A 26,142-nucleotide genomic window follows, 5' to 3' on the forward strand; every position below is an offset into this window, starting at 1 on the left:
AGTTATCCCAACCAACTCCGAGAGATACTGACCCGTGATGGATATACAGATGACCAAGTTTATAATTGTGATGAGGCTGGTCTATGCTATCGGATGATGCCAGACAAAACTCTAGCTACCAGAGATGATACACACAAAAATGAGGGTTTCAAGCTGAACAAAGAGAGATTAACACTTTTGTTTTGTGTTAACAAAACTGGCACACATAAAATGAAACCATTATGTGTTGGCAAATACAAGTCTTCCCGTTGTTTTCATCACATGAATATGGACACTCTTCCATTTGAATATAGAAATAGTGGAAATGCATGGATGACTGCAACAATATTTACGGAGTGGTTTTCTAAGATGTTTGTCCCTGCCGTCAGAAACCACCTGTGATCCAGGGGCTTAGAGGAGAAAGCTCTACTGCTATTAGACAATTGCCCAGCAAATATTGTCCTATTCTCACTTGCGTATTTGTATTTAAATATTTCTTTTTTTTTTTTTTTTTTTTTTACATGTCTGACGTTTAGACCCATTAAATTCATGGTTGGTAATGGTTTATCTTTGTGAATTTATGTTTTTTACATTTTACTCTATCTATCTATCTATCTAGTGATAGCAGATTTTGTTTTTTTAGAGCAACACAAGTTTCGACGTTGTCGCTTTTCGATATGAATGTTATCTTTTTTGATAAAAGAAATCTTGATTCATTTTGAACAAACAATAAAACTAGAATGTATCCAAATCAACACAAAAAGCAGTGACGTAATACACAATGTGTTTAGCGATACACATGTTAAGAGTACTGATACCTCGTGGAATAATGTTTGTTTTTACAATCTTTTCAAGATACTTTATCCAGAAATTAAAGGTAATTTATAAAGAAAAACGAACAACACCTTTATAAAGAAATATTTGTTCACAGTTATTTTCAGCACGATTATAAAACGAGTATTTAACAATGCAAACCCCCCCCCCCCTTTCGCCTCTCTCTGTCGATGTCCATCTCTTTATTAGTTTTTTTTATAGGTCCCTCGGTAACTTGCGCCCTCACTTATAGTGCGGTCGATGTTTTTGGACCCCGTTGTGCGCGAGTTATCGAGGGAACGGTGTACTGCTGTCCATTCAGAAGCTGCAAGATTCTACATGTTAAAACTTGAATACACATATAACAATGCACAAAGGCTGGCTTGGAGCCCAGTATAGGGTTGTCTAAAATCTTTGACAATTGGAAATGTTAGGCAACTTGATTTTCACTTTCATAGTAGAACTTGGTAAAGTTTGATTGTGCAAGTGACTTCTTCAAGCAAGTCATGCCCTAGGATGGTTTCTGGATACATTTTTACCAACAGCTGTGGCTAAACAGTGCACAGTTTAAGATTAAAGTAGATATATAGGCACAGCCATTGGCTTGCATTAACTTTTTACCCTCTGCTAACACAAGTGTATCCTCGCAGTAGCCTACATTTGCCACTTACTATACTTTTTTTTATCCTTACTGCAAGGATTTCCAGCCTAGAGTTGAAAAACTCCAGAAGCATATATGTGCTTAAGAAGAATGATTTCCATTGTTTGGAAATTTGAACATCAGTGCTCTTAAAAATATTTAGCTACTGAGAATCCTTACATAAAATTTTAAAAGTACGCTGTTATTAATTCACACCTTTTAGATTGGAATTATCATAGAAAATGAGTTCAGATATGGCATCTGAAATAAATTTGTGACCTTTTTATATTCTGAAGGTTCTGTTACAAATTTTGAAGGATATGACAGTGGCGACATCAAAAGGACATTGATTATAATTTTCAAATTCAAGATAAAGGATCTGTTTCAGCACCTGATATTCAGGTCAGTCTGATTATGATGATGTAAATGTATGGTATGAATGCATGAGGCCTCAGACATGTGGATGACTGCACGATTGATTCAGAGCCAATATTTCATTGGGTAAAAATGTAAGGAAGATTTGTGAGGAAATAACTGAATCCTTAGCAGCTGAAACTAACAGTTATGCAATACAACAAATTTGTGAGAATCCTGATCCCAGTGGTCACCTGCTTCAGTGGCAGAAATAAAATGCATTTCTGGGAATATTTTATACTATAGGGTTCTGCCTAGCAATGGTTTTTAACAGGCTTTGCAACCAGAGCACTCGGTTCTTACAGAAGGTAACAAGGTAAATGTTGAAATTTGTCCGCACAATAGAGTTTTTGTTGATTTGAGCTATATATATAACTGTAGTGAAGATTTTCTATCTGGATTCATATTGGTTGAGTTCCATAAGATTTGTCACTTGTCCGTCTTCACAAATGAATTCAGATTTTCTTCTTAAATTACTGATTTGTGTGATTTATATTTAGGTTTTTCTATATCAAACAGGTTTTACTGGCAGTGTTGTATATATGGAGAATTAAAATCTTACCCTTGTATTTGAATTTTAGAAATTTTGACACTTCAGCATTTAAAGATAAAAGATATTCCAAGAGTTTGAACATTAGTATTCATAATATATGATATCTTAAGCTTTGAAGAAATTCCTAGTTCTGCCAAGAATATCATATACAAGATAACTTAAAATGTTAATTTAAAGAATTTTGAGATGGAAGGTAAATGTATAATCTTAGCATTGTTGTTTTTCTTATTTAGGCCAGATTATGCACCAGAAAGTTCAGGTGAGGAAAGTGAGGAGGGGGAGTTTGAACTTCAAAAATCCAAACAAGTTGGTGCTATTAAATCAGTAGCAGCCAATCAGGAACCAGACACAACAGAGGAGATCATAGACCGTCGATTGAGGCGTTTACAAGAAAGGCACAAAATAGATGAAAGTGATGATGAAGATGACAGGTAAAATTGCTATTTTTCTTTAATCTTAGTAAATTGACCATATCCAATCATGCCATTGATTTACACATCACAACACTATGGTGGCGCTGTACAGTTTCATATTTTGCCTAGGGTTAGAATTTTAAAGAAATAGAATTTCCCCGGCTTTCCTCACTGGTTGTACTGGCTATTTTAAACAGACCTTGTATATCTTAGGTATAATTCAAAGAACCTTTAATTCCCTTTATTTTGGTGTATGATTGATGTGTGTAATATGGGTTATAGAGTATACAGCTTGGCCTTACTCCAGATGTGCACCTTTCAAAAAAGTGCTAGCTCCACTTGGTCATTTTCACTTCCTGAACTTCAGAGGTAAATTGTATGAAAAAGAGCCAATAACTTTTTTTACGTTTTATATATTTGGTAATTCATTCATTGCACTTTCAGAAGCTGGTATTGTCTAGTCTGGCAAAATAAATTTTCCCTATTTCAATATCTGCTATGGATAGTGTACTTTAGACTAATTCATGCTGATTTTTTTAGCACAAGGGAGCAGTCATTTTAGTTAGCAGTGTGCTTAGATCATGTACAGTTTCCAAAAGTACAATATCCAAAGAAATATCATCCACATTACATTAATGTAGCATAGAGGTATGCCAACATTCTCTCCATTGTGCATGTTTTAAATGCAAACAACTTCACCTTACATACGTCACTCTCTCAAAAGTACATAATAACTGGTGAGCACTCCCTATGTAATATTCAATTTTTTTTATTGGTGTAGTGGGACCAGATAGCACTGTAACGAGTATTATTATGCAATGATTTCTCCTTGATTTTCTTCACATAAGTGGATTTCACCCCCTGGCTTTATTGTAAGGGGTGGGGGGGCATTTGCAGTTTTTAAAAGTGGAAGTGGTGGTGGGGATTTTTTTATATATAGGAACAATATTTATGATGGACGGTTGGGATAAATAACTTTAAATGAGTAACGATAAAAATGTGCGGTTTTTCTTCATTATTTAACAGGGTGGCAGCAATCATGTGTTATGGCAATGGCACTGTGTCATGTGCATTAGAACTGCATGTGATGGCAGCAGTACCACCAGATATTGAAAATTATGTGCACCATTGTATAACCTCTGCAAAGTAATATGCATATAATCAATGATAATGTCTCATTGTTAAGTCACCATAAGTCATATAGTGTGCACTTCGTTATGATTGTTTATCAATTGGTCATGCAATACATAAGTGATGTATAGAACAGATTTTCAGTTAAAAAAATCTTTGTTTATGCCAATTTTTGTTGTACAATATTTGTATGTGTACTTCGATTTTCAAACATGTCAATCTATTGGTTGTAGAATTATTTGTATTAAAAAATATCTAATTATGAAACAAACTTTGCAGGAAACATTTTAAGAAAGAAATAATTATGACTTTTGTGAATCAGCTGTGAAAAAAAATTCAGGTAATGAAAAGTTACATGCATTATGGGAAATGGTTTTTGTTTTTCATGATAATTTATTTTTGTATTTCTTGTGTAGAGTGGCAAGACATCGGCGTGAGGTTGTGGAGCCAGAGATCCTTGCAGAGGCAAGTGATTCAGAGGAGGAAATGAAGAAAAGAGTTGCAGCAGATAGTGAAGAGGAGGAGGAAGAGGAGGAGTTAGATGAAGAGGTATGAAGGCTGTGGCAGTGGAATAAAGTAGCTGACCTGTAGAAAAGTGAACAAAAGATAATGTTGCATCAGAAATGAAACATGCCTTAGAGGACATGTTTCCATGATGGCAGTTTTTTGTAAATTCTCATAATATATAACAGTCAACTGGCTAATGTGATTGGATGATTGTTTACTTCCTACAAATGCTATTTTCTAAACATTAGTAAACATGATGCCATGTCACAGAACAATAATTATGTTGATTTTTTGTTGTTGCTCCTTTGTGATTTTATGAAAACCCTAAATCTTAGTTAAATGACCTAGTTAATGATGTAGTTATGCTAATTATGAATCTTGTTTCTCACTTCAGTATAACAATGTGGGGTGGGGTGGCTATATTAAAGGATTGCCCCAGTTCTCACCAGATTTCTCCACCTAAAGTGTACCTATCTATCAACCACCTTGGTACATTAATGTGTCCATTGATTAATTATATTGAGTGTCAACCTCATGAACTATATCCAGATAATAATTTTTAATTAAAGTATATAGTTGGAATATGATGTAGGGTACAATATATAGGGTAACATTATAGAATACCTAAGTAATAGTGAAATTTACTAGGTATCTTGCTTGTGGTATCGAATTAGAAGATTTATCAGTTATACAGCTTTTTAAGTTACCAAACATACACATTATAGCCTTTTAAAAATTCCAATCATGGTAGTTCAGGACTTCTTAAAAATATATAAATAATGTATTGGAAAAATACAAAATGTATGGCAAAATGTACACTTTCACTAATTATCTATTAAATAGTAGTTAAATTAAGATTTTGAAAATTTATTAAATTTGCACTGTCTGTTGATATTCAACTCCATGTCTGATATGCAAAGAAAAGTGTATGTTGAGTGAATCTTTTCAGTATGAGACACATTATTAAAATCACGTATGTTTCTGCAGCAGAAAACCTGTGAGGCCAATACTGCCATTTATGAATCACTGAATATTCACAAAAGACTTGCATACTTTTGACCACTCTGGTGGACCAAGTGGTTAGAGCATCCGCCTTGGATGCAGGATGTCATGGGTTCAGACCTGGCTGAGTCTTATAAAAGACTTATAAAAATGGTTCTAGCATCTGCCTTGCTTGGCGCTTAGCATATAGAGGTTAGGGTTAGGACTGGTTGGCCTGGTGGCAGGATAATGTGTCTGTGTGTGACGTGATGCTACATGTCTGTGGTATGATGCCCCAGAACTAGACATCACTGTAAACTGCCACACTGCAGACATCGTAGTGACATGACTGATTTTTTTTTTAAAGCTGTGTTAAAAATCCAAATCACACACAGACACTTTTCCTTGACATTATGATTTTTTTACTCTCATTTTGCTGCTGTTGTAATTATTTAAATTGTATAAGCATTTTTTTTTGTTGCATTATTTAATATGAAACAGGAGTCACAACTATGTCCTTTTATGTCCAGTCTCTCCCAGATTTCATTGCATCACAGTACACGTAGGCATACCTACGATCATTCAAGCCTGCATTGGTGTTTGTATGAGGTTCCCTGGGATGGGTTTGAATGACTTGACCCAAATAATTATGTTGTACAATTGAGAATAATGCATCTTCGCATATAAGCTTATATAATATTACTGTAAATTAAAATATGAATAAAACAAAATGTGCTTTATTTGAAGGATTTAATACATTTCCTGACAAAAATAGCTGCTATACATAAAATATATCATACACACATATGCACAAACACACTCACATAATCAGAACTGCAGAACATAGTTTCTGTCTTTAAAATCCATTCAGGTGTTAAATAGGATAATAACTCTTAGTTCATTGTAATATAAAATATGGCATTAACTTGTTTGTTTGTTGGAGTATGAAATATGATATTAACTTGTGGTTTATTAGAGTATGAAATATGGTATTGTAGTTCATTGGAGTATGAAATATGGTATTAACTTGTAGTTCCTTGGAGTATAAAATATGGTATTGACTTGTAGATCCATGGAGCATGAAATATGGTATTATTAACCTGTTGCTTGTTGGAGTGTGAAATATGGTATTGTAGTTCATTGTGTTTTGAAATATGATATTAACTTGATGTTAGTTGGAGTATGAAATATGGTATTAACTTGTAGTTCCTTGGATCATGAAATGTGGATTAATTTGTTGTTCCTTGGAGTCTGAAATATAGTATTAACTTAAAATTTTTTGGAGGGTTTAAAAGTTGATGCAAGTGTTATTAATGTTCATTCTTGCATTCACTGGAGACTGGATGGTACTGTTCAAATTTCCACAAAAAGATTTTGTTTAATTTTTGTGAGCATTAAAAATGCACTTACAGCATCTACCTCATGTGCAGATGCTGAAGGGCATTGATGCATGTTGTATGGTGTACGCAGTATGTGAATGGTGTAAGATGCTTTCCTATGCTACTGAGCTTCAGAAAGTCAAATTACATTCACAGAAGTATTTAATTCAGCTTTGCTTGCTTCACAGTTGGCTCGTCCTGCATTGCAACATTTGCTTTTAAAAAAAACACGTTTTGCATCCAGCTTTAAAGAAACATTGCTGCTGATCACAGAATAGCCAATAATCTTTACCAAAGATGGCTGAAGAAATTTCATAAAAGGCAATGAAGTGTTTTAAAAACAAAACTGGTTTCTTCAACATTCTTCTCTGATTTACCAAGCTTCAAACAAATTGGGTTTATCCACTTTGTTTTTTTTTACCGATGTTGTTAGCCAGCCTAATGGACTCCCCCACAGCAATGCTCAAAGGAAAAGCAAACATACAATTACCTTAGCTGTTGTCAAATAGTTAAGTTATATGTGGAATTGTGGTTGTTTATCTGTGACTGCCCTGAACTTTTAGCTGCCTCTTCAACAGCCATATAAACTGCCCAGGAGCGATAGTATTTTTAAGCATGAAGCTATGTGAATCATGACTATGTACTATTTTGACAGGTCACAGATTTATTGGATATTGTGTTTTTATAAACATGTCTAAGTCTGGCCTTTTTGGAGTAAAAAAACTGTGTTTGACATGTCATGATATGGCAGGTATGTGTAGATCCCATATACTCTCTTATAAGTTGTGTCCAAACAACATAGACCCAGATCTGCCCTTGTATAATGCACTGGCAGATCAGGATATGTGTTGTTTGTTTTACTGATTACTCATAGCAAAACTGCTTAGACCAAGATCTACTGGGACATGATGTTACAGCTGTTCTGGGTCTGTAAAGTTTGTAATTGGACTCGACTTTTAAATGTGTATTGATGGTAAAGAGTGCATCATATAAATGATATGATGTATTGATCATGTCAATTAACGCTTCACAGTAAGACAGTGTTGTAGAATGCTATTGTCATGTCATGATCATGTCAATTGATGCTTCACGGTAAGACAGTGTAGTAGAATGTTATTTTCATGTATTGATCATGTCAATTGATGCTTCATAGTAAGACAGTGTTGTAGAATGCTATTGTCATGTCATGATCATGTCAATTGATGCTTCACGGTAAGACAGTGTAGTAGAATGTTATTTTCATGTATTGATCATGTCAATTAATGCTTCACAGTAACAGTCTTGTGGAATGCTATTATCACATCATGATCATGTCTGTTGATGCTTCACAGTAAGACAGTGTAGTAGAATGTTATTTTCATGTATTGATCATGTCAATTAATGCTTCACAGTAACAGTCTTGTGGAATGCTATTATCACATCATGATCATGTCAATTGATGCTTCACAGTAAGACAGTTTAGTAGAATGTTATTTTCATGTATTGATCATGTCATTTAATGCTTCACAGTAACAGTCTTGTGGAATGCTATTATCACATCATGATCATGTCAATTGATGCTTCACGGTAAGACAGTGTAGTAGAATGTTATTTTCATGTATTGATCATGTCAATTAATGCTTCACAGTAACAGTCTTGTGGAATGCTATTATCACATCATGATCATGTCAATTGATGCTTCACGGTAAGACTGTAGTAGAATGTTATTTTCATGTATTGATCATGTCAATTAATGCTTCACAGTAACAGTCTTGTGGAATGCTATTATCACATCATGATCATGTCTGTTGATGCTTCACAGTAAGACAGTGTAGTAGAATGTTATTTTCATGTATTGATCATGTCAGTTGATGTTTCACAGTAACACAATGTAGTATAATGTTATTTTCATGTCATGATTGTGTCAGTTTTTGATGCTTCACAGTAAAACAGTGTAGTAGAATGTTATTTACTGAAATTGTGATTTCTCAAGCTCTCTTATTGCTGTGTTGGGCTCCAGTGACCAAGCAGTCCCTTTTTCACATCACATTTGAAGCAGTGTTCATACCGGAAAAATTCTGCAATGTAGCTATAGGATTCCAGTATCAGTGTAACATATTTTACTCAGTAAAAAGAATTGTAGGTTGCAAATTCACAAATGACAAAGGAAAATCACATCCTCCTGAAAACATACAGTCATTACCTCACTTTGGTGAAAGTTGATACGAAACGGATATCCTTAGCTATCACTAGGTTTTGGAACAAATATGTCCTGCTTCTTGTCTGTACATTGTAAGCATGTTAAATTGTGCTTCTGCTGCTAGATTGTTGTTATTATCCTGCCAGTTTTAGAAGAAACCCTGTTATTATGTAATCCTACTCCATTTATACTTGCATAAAGTATATTATTTTTAATTTGGTGAATTTACTCCTTCACTGTTAGGGGTAGAAGCTGGAAGCATAGAGGCAAGTTAGAGTGTGAAAGATGGTTTGTAGGTAATATGTTCCCGAAAGGGTTGGAGCAGTTTTGTTGGAGATAGTGAGCTTGTGGAATGGAGATTCATAGATTTTTTTTCTTCTTTCCCATTGTTTATGTAAAAACTTGATTTTGTCTTAATGTTTATTTCTGTTGACTCTATATTCTCTGTCTTTTCTAAATTTCTTTGTTTTTACAGGATTATATGCAAATCAAATTTTGAACCCATTTTGACAATTAATATTGAATGATGTATTGTTCGTTTTTTTCTAGGAAATTGAAAGAAGAAGAATACTTCTAAGACAGAGAGCATTACAAAGAAAGGAAGATGATGTGTGTATTACTTCATTTATTTATAAATTATACAGTTTTGAAACATTGACATGTATTCACACATATCAGATGTAATACATTTTAATAGTTCAAGAATAAATTTCTGCAAGCCTGTAGTTATGTAATCTTACTCAAAGCACATGTCTATCCAACAATATGGAAATATCTGTAGGCCATGCAAAGTAAAACAACACCAAACATCTTCGGCTGGGGAGGTACCAACCAAAACAAACCAGTTGGTAGAATTAACACCATGCTCATTTGTCAGCTTTTGAAATGCAATCGATATAATTTAATGCCACTAAAATGGCAAATCGAATAAGAGAATGTTTATTTGCCCATCTTCAGACCATGCATGATTTTTTATGTCTCCCCTTTTTCACCATAAGAGATGAGCAATGGAGGCAAACATTTTTCCTGGAATGTGTTCTGGGATGATGCTCTAGTCTGAAGGTCATGAACTCTTTTTTTAAGTATGCTTTTTGGCATCCCTAAACTTACACAGTACTATATAGCCAGGTTTGTGCCGATTATACATACATTCTATATGTTTCTGACTTGATCTCTGATCAAAAGGCTTGGAAATGAAAATAAGATAATTTGCCTGAATTGTGTCACTTTTGCAGACAAAAATTAACAAAATATATAATAGATCCACTTAATCATCATTCAGAAAGAAGAAAAATATGTCATTAAATTACTCTAGTTGTAAACAATCATAACTTTTCAGGTCATAATGTAAGTACATCCAGCAAGTGTCTTAGAACTGAGTTAGCAATCCAGGATAACTTCAGTTTAAATAAGGACTTAATTTGCATCTAAACCTTCAGTGTAGAAACTAGATGTCAAGTATATAGAGTGTCATATTTATAGGTTACTGCATTTGTATGGGAAAATAGGAACGAGTTTTCGGAATGAATACTGCACGAACTTGTGAGTGCAGTATATCCTTCTGACAAAACGAGTTCATATTTTCCCATACAAATGCAGTAACCTTTTTATTATATGCTCATTTTTTTATTCAACCTAAGGTTAAATTATATAAACAAAATACACTACAAGAAACAACGTAAATGAATGAATGCCGTATTCCAAATTAAATACACAAGCGCAGATTTGACATTACAAAATGACATCATTATTAATGCGCACATAGCTCCGCCCAGATAAATTTGAACTTAGTCGCGCGGTCAACATAACTTTCGAAAGAAAATGGCGTGTCTAGTTAAAATTGAAATTTGCAGTCATATTGTGAATGAATGCGCATTTCAATGACTTTTCCATTTGATCTGGAGTGAATGCATTTTTGGTATTTTGTTTCGATTCGATGAAAGTTTGTGATTTTGGACTGGATTCATCTGTGCAAATTATACATGAAATTCATCGGATTGAAGTGGCGCGGGAAAAGCGTATTTACGTCTGCAAATGTGTTTCTGTTTCTGTCATCGAATGTTTGAAATCATAACGTGGGAAAATATGAAGTCTTTCAATTGCAATTTTCAAAAGAACGCTATGGAATTTAATGTATATTTCATTTTGAGTGCAGTAAGGAGGATGCAATTGCACTTATAGAAATTACAGCACACTTTTGAAATGTGTAATCCAGATTGAAAACCTATGACGTGGCTCATGTAATTCCGATTTGCAGAATTAAGAAAAAACATTTTGAGGAAATTCAGGATGTAAAACTGTAAGTATATTTTATTTTGCCATTCTTATCACCAGATAAAGAATACAGTATATTCCTTGTCAGTTGTATGTTATTTGTAAGGACATGATCGTCCGTCTTTTATATAATGTAGCTAGCCTAAATCCGTAACATTGTATCAACGCGGAATGTGCCAAAACAGCTGGGTTTTTTGTGTGTGTACAGTCTACGAAACATGTTTTAGTTCATTCAGAAACAAATTTAAATAACCACAACGTAAAGAGCCTCTTACGCGAGTGTATATGATTTGTTTACAAATCAAAAGTGCTGGTGTCTGCGTCTTTGCTTGTTTACAATAGAAAGTAGTTCCTTTATTCACGTGAATGCTATATGTGTATTGTCGCGCGCATTCAGTATCGGGGAATACTGAACAATTCCGACAATGTAAAGTTAACGGGGGGAAAAAATGAGCATATAATAAATCTATAATCTCAAGGATTTTTACAAGAATGAATTTGAGAATAACACTGATGCAATCATGCAACTCTTCAATAATGTCTGTAATTTTTAAAAATTGAATTATTTAATGATTCAGAGGCTATTAACTGTTTATGAAACATATAGACTTTATATGTATGTATGTATATGTATGTGGAGCTAAATATCAGAACACATATACATGTATTGGAACTAAATATTGGAACACACACATGCAATTTAAATATCAGTTGATAAATTTGACATGTAATTTAAAGCAGGCAGCAGTAAGCAAGTAGTTACTCATGTAAGGGACATAACTGTTCACATCCTTATCAAAGCTGAAAAAAAAAGAACCTTACTAAACCACAGGTTCCCCTCAAAACAGAAATGTTAATTTGGTCATGAGGGTATTTGGATATTAGGATAACAATAGAATTATTGGTACATGGCTTAGAGAGAGAAATTTATATGTACAATTCTTTTGACAACTGGTAGAACCAACACCATAGTAGCTCAAGAAATACACACAGATCATTCTCTTTACAATCTGTTTTAAAAAATTTAAAGTTACTGCTGACAAGTAGTACACAAGATGCAATGTTTACTTAGCTTGTTTGAAAGTGTTTTGAAATCATCTTTATAGTAATGTTCTTATGTCACTTGTTTAGACTTGAATAAACAGTAACACAAGAAAGAGTGAAAACAACAAGCTTTGAAGAATACAATAATTTATTTCCCTGGAATAATTCTGTAAAAAAATGAAGAAAAAAATATGAACTTACGGTTTTATAGAATAAAATAATCAGAGAATACTATTTTAGTAGTCCTAATAACAGAATGTCCTACTGATTTCACATTCGAATCCCGATGAAGAATCCAAGATAGAAGATGATGATGTATGCTGCAATATGTAGTGTTGAAGTCTACAGTTCCTTGTAGAAATAAAAATTATCACTCCGGTTTCTGATAGCTGAATAAATTTTTATTAAAAAACTCATTGTTCCACAATATTACATGAGCACATGGATTTTCCAGAAAAATAATGGAATTAATCCTTTTGAGTCAAAGTAATTTGAAATAACTTTAAACATAGTAATTTGAAATAACTCCAAACAGCACAAGATACAACAGTTTAACAGTCATGCTTCTACTGAGATTAATTCTCCAAAATGTGGGTTATATGGGCTTTCTAAAACATAAACAAGGGTCTCGCGATCGTCTGGAAGTTTATAGAAGCAATTACTTGTTACAGATCACATTTACCCAGTGTGACCCTGACAAAAACCAATCATTTTACTCTAAGAAATAATAATAATAAAAATTGTTTGTATCTTAAAGACAAAGTCCCATTGTGACCTTGGAAACAACCAATCATTTTAAAATAAAATAGAACTTGTTTACGAATTTTGCTACAAAATTCTGAAACAAGGTCAGGATTTAGATCAACACCTGGTGTTTATAAATTAACAGCAAGGTCAAACTATTTTCTAAAAATATAATCATCTCTAGTGAATAAATTTACATTACAATATCATATAATGAAAAATAAAAAATTTAAGACTGACAAACAATTAAATTGAAATAAATATATATCTAATCAGATATACATAACAGTGTTTAAATTCACACTGAAGTTAGTACAGCATCTCATGGAATAAATGTTGTTTACACCGAATATTTATGTTACCAGATTTTACTATCAGCAAATTGAAACTTTTATCATCAGCAAATTGAAAATTTCAAAACTAAGAAATGTCTTGGACAAATATTGCTATTCTGTTATTGAAACATATTTAAGATTTACTGTTGTTCATGGCATAAATACCAGATTGTTGTTCTTGTGGGTTTAATGCCATTTTTCAGCACATGATATGCTGTACTTAGTGGTGACTATATCTAGCAGAGGAAGAACTGGGGGAAAAACCAACCACCCACAGGAAGCTACTGGCAAGTTTTCTTACATACTCACATTGGCCATACCCAACAATCAAACTCACACCTACAGAGATGAAATGTCAGTGATCTGTCAAGGTGAGAACCTTGGACCACTCGGCCAACTGGAGCCCTGCATAAATGCCCAGATATTGTAAAATATATTTGATCAAGCAGTCAGCATAATTCACATGCTGCCTTGCATCTTTAGAAAGTTGTTTATAGTCTAACTGGACGTGGAATTGCCATATATTATATCAGTTCTTTTGTTGAAATTGAACTAAACTTGGAAGAAGAAAATATTTTAAAATGGATGTATAAAATTATTGCACCAGTTTTGAAAAAGAATTTAAATAAGCCTTGTTACTGAGCTTTACTGCACAAAATATGTGAAAGATGCCAATGTATAAAAAATAATTTAATGATAATAATTTAATGATAGTAATTTAATGATAATAATTTAATGATAATAGTAATTTAATGATAATAATTTAATGATATTGTCCTGGCTCTTTTTCATTAGGAAATTGCTCTGTGATGATGTTGAAACACTTTACAGCTTATTGATTGTGTAGTTATATGTTCAGTTAATTACTTAAAAAACAGTTCATGTCACTAATTGAGACTACTGTACATTAACTAATTACTTTGCCACTTATGCTGTCTGTAGGAATTGATGAACATTGAGGAGGAGAAATCAGAAGGGGAAAGTGAAGAAGAATCTTCAGAGTACGAAGAGTATTCTGACTCAGAAGAAGAGACAGGACCTCGGCTGAAGCCTGTGTTTGTACGCAAGTATGTAGAAGAGCCCTTACAGCACAGTCTTTCAAGTAATCGAGGTTTATTCAGTCCTTTTTTTTAAAAAAACAACAGAAGAGCAAGATTTGATCTATTGTGGTCCACTTGTAGAATTCTGCTCCATTGCAGTAGTTCATTTGGAAGAGCATTGGATTCATAATTCACGGGTAATGGGTTTGATACCCACCCAGGGCAGCCCGGCTGCCATCATGTATCCTTGGAAAAGGCACTTAGCTTTCATTTCCGTAACCTGAAATAGCCAACTTTGTGTTCAAAGTGCCATTCAGACCAGACATATACAAGAAACTTTTTTTCTTCCACTTATATTTTTGTATATCACTAGGAAACAGCCAATAAAGTACTTAAGTAATGTTACTCATAAATCAAATAGGAGTTACTTTGTCTGCATACAAGTCATGGAATCTTGATGAGAAGGTCAGATAAGTGCAGTTTTGATACTTGTATGCAGCTTAAAGTTATGTCCTTTTCTGAAGCAATATCCTATGAATGTTGACACATTTCTTGATATTTAATGTCTCAGAGCAGTTATAATATATTATGATGTCACACAAAGTATGACAGTAGTATTGAGGCATGGTCAAAGATCTTGGTACTTCTAGTTTCATACATATTTGCAGAAACTAAAAAGTGTACAAGTTTAATTTCTACCTGCATAAAGATTTGCTTTTCCCCAAAAATGACCTTTTTCAATGCCCACTCCTTACCCATATCAAAAGTCAGTTGGAACTGAAAAGTAAATGCAAAAAGTCTTGATTATAGAGCTTTTAATTTTGGTTTTGTTGAAACTGCTTTGGCAGAAGCTTGACAAAGCAATCACTTTGGCATCCATCTTCGTACTCTGGAAGTTTGCAACAGAATGCTCTTATTCACCAAACAACCCCATCCCCTTTGATCTTGAAAGCCTTCTTATCTTGCACTTTAACTGTGGCACTGCCATTTTCCAGTTTGGAATGCAAGGTTGAAAAATTATTTTGCACTAACTACAGCCTGGGTCTTGTTCCAGTATGCAAGTATTTCAAGCACACATAAAAAATGGTGACCTGTGCTTGAATAGGATGAAACCAGGGGGACAGTTGGGTTGAAGTCTTAAGTGATTCTAGCATAAGTTACTTGAGCGTTTAGCTTTGCTTTTTAAAGATCAGAAGAACTTGTGTAGAACCTTGTTACTAATTGGCCATATCCATTTGGATATCCATCTTCTTTCCAATCATTAGCACAAATTTGTTATAGCTACTCCTATTGAATGGACAGTGACATTAACATGTGGTTTTCACTAAAAGACTTTTCTCATAATGAATACAATTCCTAAATAAATATTGTACTTTTTAGACATCCAACATGGATGATACGATGGCAATCTTTAAAATCTTATCACTAAGTCTTACAAATGGATGGTTGTTGTGGTATGGGTTTTTCATCAAAATGCTTACTATGATGCATAATTGGGTCTAAAGGAACTGGTGTTAATATGGCCTCCAACATGGCCACCAGAGTGGCCATTTTTTGAGAATGTAGTGGGTTCAAATTGAAAGTTGAGCTGATCATACCATGGCCATGGTGACCATCCTAAAAATCTTGTTAAGACTACTAATTCTGATCAGATGATCCTACCAACATGGGTTTTTCATATTAAGGCTTTTCATGATACCTAGTTTTTATAAGTAAAAATGTTACTGATCACAATGCCAACTTGGCGACCATTGTAGCTGTCTTGAAAATCTTTGTTTATTGCTTTTCCTTTCAAAGGGGTTGTTGCATTGACATTGTTTTATCAATAAAACACTTTTCACTTTGTGTAGTTGACCTTTAATGAAAATGATTTCAATGTGATTCCCAAAATGACTACCAGACTTACAGTTGCGAAAATCTTGTTACAACTGCTTATTCCAAACATATGGTCATGTTGACTCTTTTATTTTATGCAATTAAAAAAAAAACATTTTTGCAGTATATCATTTTTATATGAAGTGATGTTTTGTATGAAATGATGTTCCAACCATCAAAATGTCTGCCTTGACAGTCATCTTGAAAATCTTTTTATGGCTACTTCTCCTAAACGTTATAATTGTATGCATTTTGTGTCAAAAACACTATAAAAAATCTAGCTGATTCTTTATGGAAATTTTCTTGCAATATGTTATTGATTCTGAATAAAATTCGAGAAGATCTGATGATCAACTGACGGGCACTTTGGTGAAACAGTTTGAAAAAACTCAACTTAATTGACCATGGGATCTAATCACTGCTTGCATTTTTGTACCTAAATTGAAATTATGAAAACACAACTTGTACATGTACAAATGAATTTTTGATCAGTCATTACATAAAAAAACAATAGTCAGCAATTTTTTGTTAGGTCAAAAGTCTTGACCCAGTTTTTTTAGTTGTGTGCATGATAACACACATGAGTATGAATGGAGGTAATTTGTCAGTATACCTGAAAAATACCTTGAATGATTCAAGCTTTTTTTTAAAAAAAAAATGCCATATTAATTATCGATCAAAAAACACTTTGTATGTAGATATATCATGACTGTGCCTGGAACAGTTTTATTGCTCTTATTATGTTCATGATGTATGAAGTGTTCAACATGTGTGATTTGGATTTTTTAACATAGCTTTAACAATTTTTCAGTCATATCACTACGATGTCTGCAATGTGGCAGTTTATAGTGATATCTAGCACTTGGGCATCATGCCGCAGACATGTAGCATGATGTCCCACCCAGTCACATCCTGACACCGGGCCGACCAGTCCTAACACTAACCTCTTAATGCTGAGCGCCAAGCGAGGCAGCTGTTAGTACCGTTTTTGTTAGTCTTTGGTATGACTCGGCCGGGGATCGAACCCACGACCTCCCGCATACGAGGCGGACACTCTAACCACTAGGCCACCGGAGCGGTTTTTGTTCAACATCAGAAGCTTTATAAAAAGAATTTGGCATTGAAATTACAGCTGTCTTGTTGTTGTTGTAGGGTTTGATGCCATTTTTCAGCACACGATAGGCTATACATGGCGGCCAGTATTAATGGTGGAGGAAGAACCCGGGAAAACCACGGAAAGAACCACCGACCCTCGAGAAGCTACTGGCAAGCTTTCTCACATACCCACATTGGCTGAATCCGAGACTCGAACCTACGCAGACAGAGGTGAGATGGCAGTGATCCATAACGGAGAGTGCTTTAGACCACTTGGCCACTCGGGACCCCTACAGCTGTCTTGTAACATACACCACTCCCTCAATTTCTGCCAAGATAACTCTCAGATCTGTGTATAATGTATGGTCAAGCATTGATCACCTTTTTTAAACTTGAAAATGCAAAAACAAGGTTCCCTACTGATATATCACATTTCATTGTTAAAATGGTCATTGGTACCCAGAAATATATTTTCTTAAATTTTCTTTCCAAACAACATTCACAGAACATTTTAAATAACAATATTCTGCAAACATTTTGATCTATGAAAATCACACTGGTTTTGTCAAGTGAAATTCATGTTTTAGTTCTATTGTTTAATTTGGAAGTGTAATCATCATAAATGCAATAGACCTGCTTGTATTCAAATGTGAAAACTCAGTCTGTTGTCATAGCTATGATTGAACATTTCTATGAGAACCAAATTAAGTACAGGCCATGTTGTGATCTCCCACTTGTAGAAGTATTTGTTATACTGTTACACTCAATTGAAAGAAGATCTGCCTTTGTATTGTCATGTTAATTATGTCTTTTGTATCAGATCAATTAAAGGGGATGGAATAAAAATAAGTTAAATGGCATAATGTTCCGGCTTGAGTGATTTTTGTAATTTAAGTTATTCATTCCTTACACCCATTATTTCTTGGGCTATGTTCACTTACACAAAGGTTGGAATATGGATGCATCTCAAGCAGATTAAGTCAACTGTACCATAAGAAGGTCTCTGTGACCTGATTTTGAAAATTGATTATTTTTAGCTCTCGTTTAACATGTCATCTTAGATCCTGTCCCACCTATGCTGTTAAAAATTGGTATGTGGATGCACCTCAAGGAGAGTAACTGAACCATACCAAAAGGAGGTCTCTGTGACCTGATTTTGACAGTTGAATGATCAGTGTATAGTTCAGCTATTTTTATGTCGTTATTTTGGATCCTATCACTCTTGAAAATTAGTATGTGGTTGTATCACAACAATTGTAACCCAAGCATACCCAAGGGAGGTCACAAGTCCCTTATTGTCACAATTGAAGGTTTTCTGTAATTTTCAGTTGTTTTTTAATTACCCATCCACACATCCCAATATTTTGGACCCTATTTCTTCTATACAGTTTGATATCTGGATGCTTCTCAGGAAGGATAACATAACCATATCAAATGTAGGTTACTGTGTCCCAATTTAGAGTCACTTGTGTATTTTCAGCTATTCAGTTATTACACTGTCATTATCTTTGACCTTATTTTGCATACACATTTGAAAATTGGTGTGTGAGTGTGTCTTAAGCACAGTACCTCAACTGTACCAGAACTGTGTCACTGTTAACATGTAAGTGACATGTGTATTTTCAATTTGTTTTACAATCACTGCATTTTTTATCCTATTACAACTTAGCCATTCAAAGTCAGTTTGGATCATACTGCGATGAAACCTGGTATGTTGATGCATCCTGATAAATAGTATGGTGCATGGTGGCTGAGTCATTGGTTCAGACTCAAAACCAGTGGGTAAATCATTTGAGTCCTGTCCAAACTGGCTTAAATTGACTGCCAATTCATATCTGTATGCAAGGCCCTTAACTCTTGTTGCCTTATAATCAATCCTCCAAACTGGTCTGTATGTTGTCAGCTACTTCAGATGTCTTCCTGCTATTGAGGGAATGTCCTTGTTGATTTTACATGGATTATACAACTAGCTACCTCTGCCAACCACAAGAGTGACCTCTGTAATCATTCCTGTCTGCCTCTGTGTGTGTGTGTGTGTCCCAATTACATCTAGACTAATGAAGCTATGTTCAACCCTATTCATGTTGATGTATTATTATAATGAGTAGTAATATTTCCTTCCTCCAAATGGTGGCTTAGGCATTAAGTTAGATTCACAGCCAGTGAGTACAGGGTTTGAATCCTGTCTACACCAACCTGAATCCGTTGCCATGGCAAATCTTATTCCAAGGCAATTAACTCTTGTTGCCTCTAAATCAGTTCTCCATACTGGTCTGTATATTGTCAGCTACTTCAAACCAGATGTGCTCCATTGGTGAGGGGATTCATGTTTATGAGTTAACACTTTTTTTAAAATCATTTCTCTTGTATTCATAAAAAGGAACTGCATGGACTCTCATGTATTTGTTTGGATCTCTTCCTACATATTTGAAAATAAAACCTTCCAATGGGATGGTGCACTGTGAAAGTTACTGGGTTGTAATAATGGAAGGAGGTGGGACTGAGTGTTGAGTTGTTTGGGGAGTCAAGTAAATAATTGAAAAAAGTGCAGACAGGTTTCTCTGCCACTGATTTATATACGTTTAATTGTTATACATTTTCCCTCAGGAAGTACAGAGTTACAATTCAGGAAAAGGAAAGAGAGGAAGTACGACAAAAGGAGCTGGAAGCAGAGGCAAAGAGATTAGCTGAGGAGAGGAGGAAGCAGACATTTAAGGTAATTACTACCATTTTAATTACCTGTGCAAGCTTGATATTACCACAACTTTCAAATTGTAGACTTACAAAATACTAGCAAAAAATTTAAAATAAGATTGTTGCTGTCAAATTTGAATATTGATTTGTTTGGGTTTGGTCTGGATCCTGGAACCAAACCTACTTTACAGGGGTACCTCAGATGCCATACAATGCTCATGATGTTCATGTAGACCACCCACATGATTAAGTTTTTGCCTTTTACATTACAGCATAGTTTTGAAATGTCATCCAGGAAATGAAAACATGTAGAATGTGAAGTAGATAATCGGGCCACTTAAAACATACAAACAGTCAGCGTAAAAACAATATCCAGATACTTGGCCTTCCTTGAAAGAAATGTGACATGAGAAGTCATTGACTTCATTGGTGTTTGGAACTGTAATTTCTGAAATTTACCTGGAGGTCATTTAGGCTAATGTGTACTTTACAAATGTTTTGGTTGAACATAATATTGACTTTGTGCATCGGACCACAATTCTTTTCCAACCAGACAATAGTAGTACATTATATTTTATTTCACCTTCCTGAAAATTGGTCTAACTTATAGAAACAATATCCGCCGCCTCTTTGAGAAGGTCTGTTTAGGGTTGATAGTTCTGATATTGTTCCATGGCCATTTACTGTGGATGAATTCTTGATGAAATAAACTGGACGAAATTTTAACAGTTGAGATTTTGGTGGCAATATGAAATAAAGTGACACCTTTGGCGGGAATAGTGTAGATCTGCACACTTATCTGGCACTACCACATCTTTACAGCAAGTGTTCTTTTCGTCTAACCTGTGACAACTTTAGGAAAGGGTGAGACAGTGGGCTTCAGAGTTTCTTTTTATGTCCCTGCTGATCTACATTTAGTGGGGCCCTGGGCATCAGCTGTCCAATATTTTGAGCACTGCCAAACTTAATGGATAGCTCACATCAAGGGTAACAAAGAAATCTTTAGACTTCATGGTTGAAAGATCAGAACTCACAGTCATGGTAAATCAGATAAGAAAATAATGGTTTCTGCTTCGCAAGTTTAGTTCAGGACCACATACCTTGACCAAAGGTCCAGGTCATTTAGACTCATTGGACTAAAATCCATAGAGTCCTTCAAACCATACCAGTGCCTGCATAGAGTGCTATTAAATGCAGGACAGGTGCCATTCATGATATCCTTGTTTCATTTACTTACATTTCCTAAACCCCAGCATGGCCTTTCTTCAGGATGAATCATTAGGACACTAAGATGATTCATTCTCCAACATGCTTGCCCCTTGGACCTGTGAACATAATCACAGTCATAGAAAATGTACGTTAGGGATACGCACTCAGCCATTTGACCTTGGTGTGAAGGCCACTTTTTTCTTTACATCAGTGCTTTGGTTATGGGCTTGACATGTGGGTCGTCATCATCTTATCTTAGAAAACTGGAAATATTAAATTGGACCTTTCCATTTGTCTAACCTTTGATCCTTCAGTACTCCATATATTCATTCCACTTTTGTTTTAAAGATGGAGACCAAGTTGGAGCAACACCCCCCACAGCATAAATATAAAGCTTCAGTTTTTACTGCAGACTCTAGTCATACTCAAGGATTGGAACTACATTAAAACCTTTCAAAAACCAAATTTCTTCATCTTTTCAGATTCACTTTCCACATTAAAACCTTTCAAAAACCATATATTTCATAATTTTTTGGAATTCACTTTCCACATTGAAAACCTTGCAGAATCTTAAATCTGACAAGATATTACTATCCAAGATATTGCAGAAACATGATGTTCTCATATGAACTGAGAAAAGTATTCTGTACTGCTGGCTGCCTAGTCGTATTGGTATCAAGGGTAATACAAGGGCAGATAAAGCAGCCAAAGCTGCCCTGCAGTCACCCATTTCTAATTGGAAGGTTCCATAGACTGACTTCATATATTGTATAATTCAGTATGTTCATCCTACTTGGCAAAATATGTGGAGTCAAACTTAAAAACATCAAACTCACTTTTAGAGAGTGGCAATAGAACAACTGAGATGATATGGTACTGTACTGATTGCATATTGGATACACATCCACAGACATGCTGCCAGGGCACACATATTCTTGTGATTGTCACAACATGTCTATTTTTTCAGAATGGCAACTGTTTACACATCTTGCTTGACATCATTGGTTGTTAAAAAACTAAATTTGATTAGTACATTGTTCCTTGGAGAAAGCATTTTGTCATAGTTTTAACCTTGCATTCATCAATGATGTTTTACCAATCATGTTTAAAATATGGTCTACCTAGAAAACACAAAATGACTGACTTCCAGTATGGTTCATCTAAATATGATGATTACATTCAGTAAATACTGCATGATGATACTACTCCGGTGACCTAGTGGTTAGAGCTTCCACCTTGGATGCAGGAGGTTGTGGGTTCAAACCGCAGCCAAGTCATACCAAAGACTTACAAAACTGGTACTGACAGATGCCTAGCTAGGTGCTCAGTATTAAGAGGTTAGTGTTAGAACTGGTCAGCCTGGTGTCATGATAATGTGACTGGGTGGGACATCATGCTACATGTGTACAGCATGATGCCCCAGTGCTAGACATCACTATAAACTGTCATGCTGCAGACATCATTTCAATATGACTGCATTTTTTTAAAAAGCTATGTTAAAAATCCAAAACACGCACACACACTGCCTGATGATAGCAATGATAATAATGATTTTAAAGTTTTGAAGTCAATCAGATGATTGGTGCTTGGAAAATGATACTGAAAACACTATTGAGTGACTTTGAACCTGAAAATTATGTAGAATACTGGTCCAGTGTACATGCTGGATGGACAAAACCAGATTGCTCGCTGGTCAACCCTCTATTCAGTAGTATTTCAAAATATAGACAAGGCAGAATACCAGGCCTAATTAAACTGCAGGCAATTTTAAAGCATAGTGTAAGCTTCATTTCTTTTCTCAAACAATTCAGCCCTGAGGGATCTTGTGCTACAAACTATATAGCATTTTAAAGGTTTAGGAAAGTTAATAAGAATATAAAAAGATATTAAAAAGTAAGGATATTTATTTAATCAAAATACCTCTGTCAAAACAAGCAGATTTTGACATTGATGGATTAATACAGCAATATGGAACAGATACGAAATCTGGCATGGTAGTTAGCGAAAGACTGACACAAGAATGTTAAACTTTGCCAGAGCTCATGTTAGTGACGAATCTTATTTTGGAGCAGAGATATCCAAGAAACAATACCTATGAGCTGTGAAATATTGTACATAACAACCATAAAGAACCGTTCTCTAGCTTATTCAACCTAGTTATGCATTTGCCTCGTCAGAAAGGAGATTGGGGAAGGGAGTTCTCAGAACAGAACACTATTCAAAAGATAAGGAACATATGAAGTTCAGAAACCATGAACAGATTAATGCTTATTCAATTAGGGAAGACATCTTTTGAAGATTTAGAGTGGACCAGAAAGTAAGAGAGATGGATATTTAAATGTTAGGTAAATATTGGACTATCTGTTTCCTCCTCCACCCCCTCACCCCTCCTTTTTTCTACTCCCTCTTTATTTTGATGACAGTGGAGGAGGGCTTTCCCGCTTGAGCTAAAATCCTGGCAGCGTCTCTGCATCCATGTGTAATTACCAACCAATGAATTGATGATAATAATAATTTCCTACAAAAATGTGGACAAAGAAATAAAAAAAATTAACCATCGCCTCATATATATGATGTGTCTGAATTTGGTGCATTAAAGTGGTTTTTCCTGTCCTATAACAAAGTGTATTATAGTGCTGTGGTTTTCTTGTAACTCGTATAATCAGATTTGGTACAGCTTGTTCTGCATTGTCATTTAGAATAGTTATGCCCCTTTGGTTGTCAGACTCTCCCACTTCTGTTTCTGCACAATACTTATTATTGGATTTTAAATGAATTTTGTAGGCAGTGTAATACTGATTCTGCCTTTGCTGAATTTGATTGTAAATAGTGCTGTGTTAGACTTTTAGCCTACAGCATCATCATTTGGCAGAGTTATTGTCCTTGATTGCCAGACTCGGTTACTTTCATTGATTGTCATTCAACCACTTTCCCTTCAGCACATTAACTCATAATTCTTACTAGTTTCAACCAAGTTAGATATGTCCCTAAAACAGCAATACAGCAGTGATGATCTAAGATTTCAGCATTGACCCCTAAATGCTCAGCTAGCATTGTTTACACAATTCTCAGCCTGACAGACAGTACAAAGTCATATCCACTTTCAAGGAAAAACACTTGACTTCATCCTGACTGTATCTGAGATGTTTCATATTCCTTTTCCCTCTCAGATATCCTTAGAGGGCTTTTTTCAGACATCTTCTCTGTCAATCCCTTTGAGTCAGTTTTTCTTTCTTCAGAAAATGACAAATCTTTGTCCAGATATATGTGCTTTCTAAGAATTATCGAAAGCTGAAATCTTCAGACTTAATCTTCTGTTGAAATATATTGAAAAATATTTCATCCATAGGGAAGAAGACTTGCCTTGTCAAGGGATTTTATTGAATTAACTAGACTGTCTTAGAAGTGTTAAGCGAGCATGTGTGATGCAAGATAAGATATATTTTCATACTCAGGCAGATTCTGAAAGTGTGTATATTCTAACAGCCTCTATTATTGTCTACTTAAATACTCTGTCTTCTGGGGAACATGACATGTCACCCACTTAAATACTCTGTCTTCTGGGGAACATGACATGTCACCCACTTAAATACTCTGTCTTCTGGGAAACATGATATTTTTCCTACTTTAATTCTTTTATCAGGGAAACATGACATTTGCCTACTTAAATACTCTGTCTTTTGGGAAATATGACCTTTGCCTACTTTAATACTCTGTCATCTTGAAAAAAACATGTTGCCTGCTTTAATAATCAAACATCTGGAAAACATGTGATTTTGCCTACTTTAATACTCTGTCATCTTGAAAACAGGACATGTTGCTAGCTTTAATACTGTCATCATGAAAACATGACATTTTGCCTGCTTTAATAATCAAACATCTGGAAAACATGACATTTTGCCTACTTTAATACTGTTATCTTGAAAACATGACATGTTGCCTACTTTAATAATCAAACATCTGGAAAACATGACATTTTGCCTACTTTAATACTCTGTCGTCATGAAAACATGACATGTTGCATGCTTTAATAATCAAACATCTGGAAACATGACATGTTGCATGCTTTAATAATCAAACATCTGGAAAACATGACATGTTGCCTGCTTTAATAATCAAACATCTGGAAAACATGACATGTTGTCTACTTTAATGCCATCATCTTGGAAACATGACATATTGTCTACTTTAATATGCTGTCATCTGGGAAACATGACATATTGCCTACTTTAATACTGTTATCTGGGAATCGCATGAAACTGTGATACCTTTTTAAAAATTCTTTGTTTTGTTTCATTATATCATTAAATATTGTCTATTATCTGTCATTTAAAACATTTCCACACTGTACGCAGATCACCATATTGTCTGGATATGTACGTCCTTGCGTCACTCAGATTCCTCTTGAGGTGCATGAAATATATACAAATAACATTCATATTCTAAGTAAATACCAAACAACCATTTTTGTCCTACATGGATTATTCCTCCATGTCTTACTAATAAAGTCTTCCATTATAAAATGTACTTACTATATTAGCCTCATCATCTAGCCCTTCCTGTAGAAAACTACACTCCTTTGCAGGGATGGTCCTGGCTTTTAAAAAGCTGTCGCCAAAAAAATCGCCAACCTCAATATTTTGTCGCCAATTTTCAAAAAAGTGTTGCCAAAAAAAGTAGTGTACATTTTTCCAAGTGTTAATTTAGTCTATTAATGTAACAGGCAATGAAAATTAAAAAAAATGGATTAGTTAATACTTTAATTACAAGAAGCATTAACAAAATGTTACAAAGTGTTACATGAAGATCCATCGCGATTTTAGGGCTGCCCACTTGTTGAATG

General features: G+C 34.7%; 1 protein-coding gene across 1 annotated transcript in view; it reads left to right on the forward strand.

Moving 5' to 3' along the window:
- LOC149785337 (microfibrillar-associated protein 1-like) overlaps positions 1 to 26,142 on the forward strand; it is a 44,333-nt gene that overhangs the window by 6,986 nt on the left and 11,205 nt on the right. Inside the window, exons 3-7 of the mRNA XM_089979234.1 lie at positions 2,633 to 2,830; positions 4,360 to 4,492; positions 9,539 to 9,598; positions 14,329 to 14,453; positions 20,004 to 20,112. Coding sequence (XP_089835360.1) covers positions 2,633 to 2,830; positions 4,360 to 4,492; positions 9,539 to 9,598; positions 14,329 to 14,453; positions 20,004 to 20,112 — 625 coding nt within the window. The remainder of the gene's footprint in view (positions 1 to 2,632; positions 2,831 to 4,359; positions 4,493 to 9,538; positions 9,599 to 14,328; positions 14,454 to 20,003; positions 20,113 to 26,142) is intronic.

This window comes from Sinohyriopsis cumingii, chromosome 13 (genome assembly GCF_028554795.1).
Source record: "Sinohyriopsis cumingii isolate HCF-2022 chromosome 13, ASM2855479v2, whole genome shotgun sequence".
In the NCBI taxonomy this organism is placed as follows: domain Eukaryota; kingdom Metazoa; phylum Mollusca; class Bivalvia; order Unionida; family Unionidae; genus Sinohyriopsis; species Sinohyriopsis cumingii.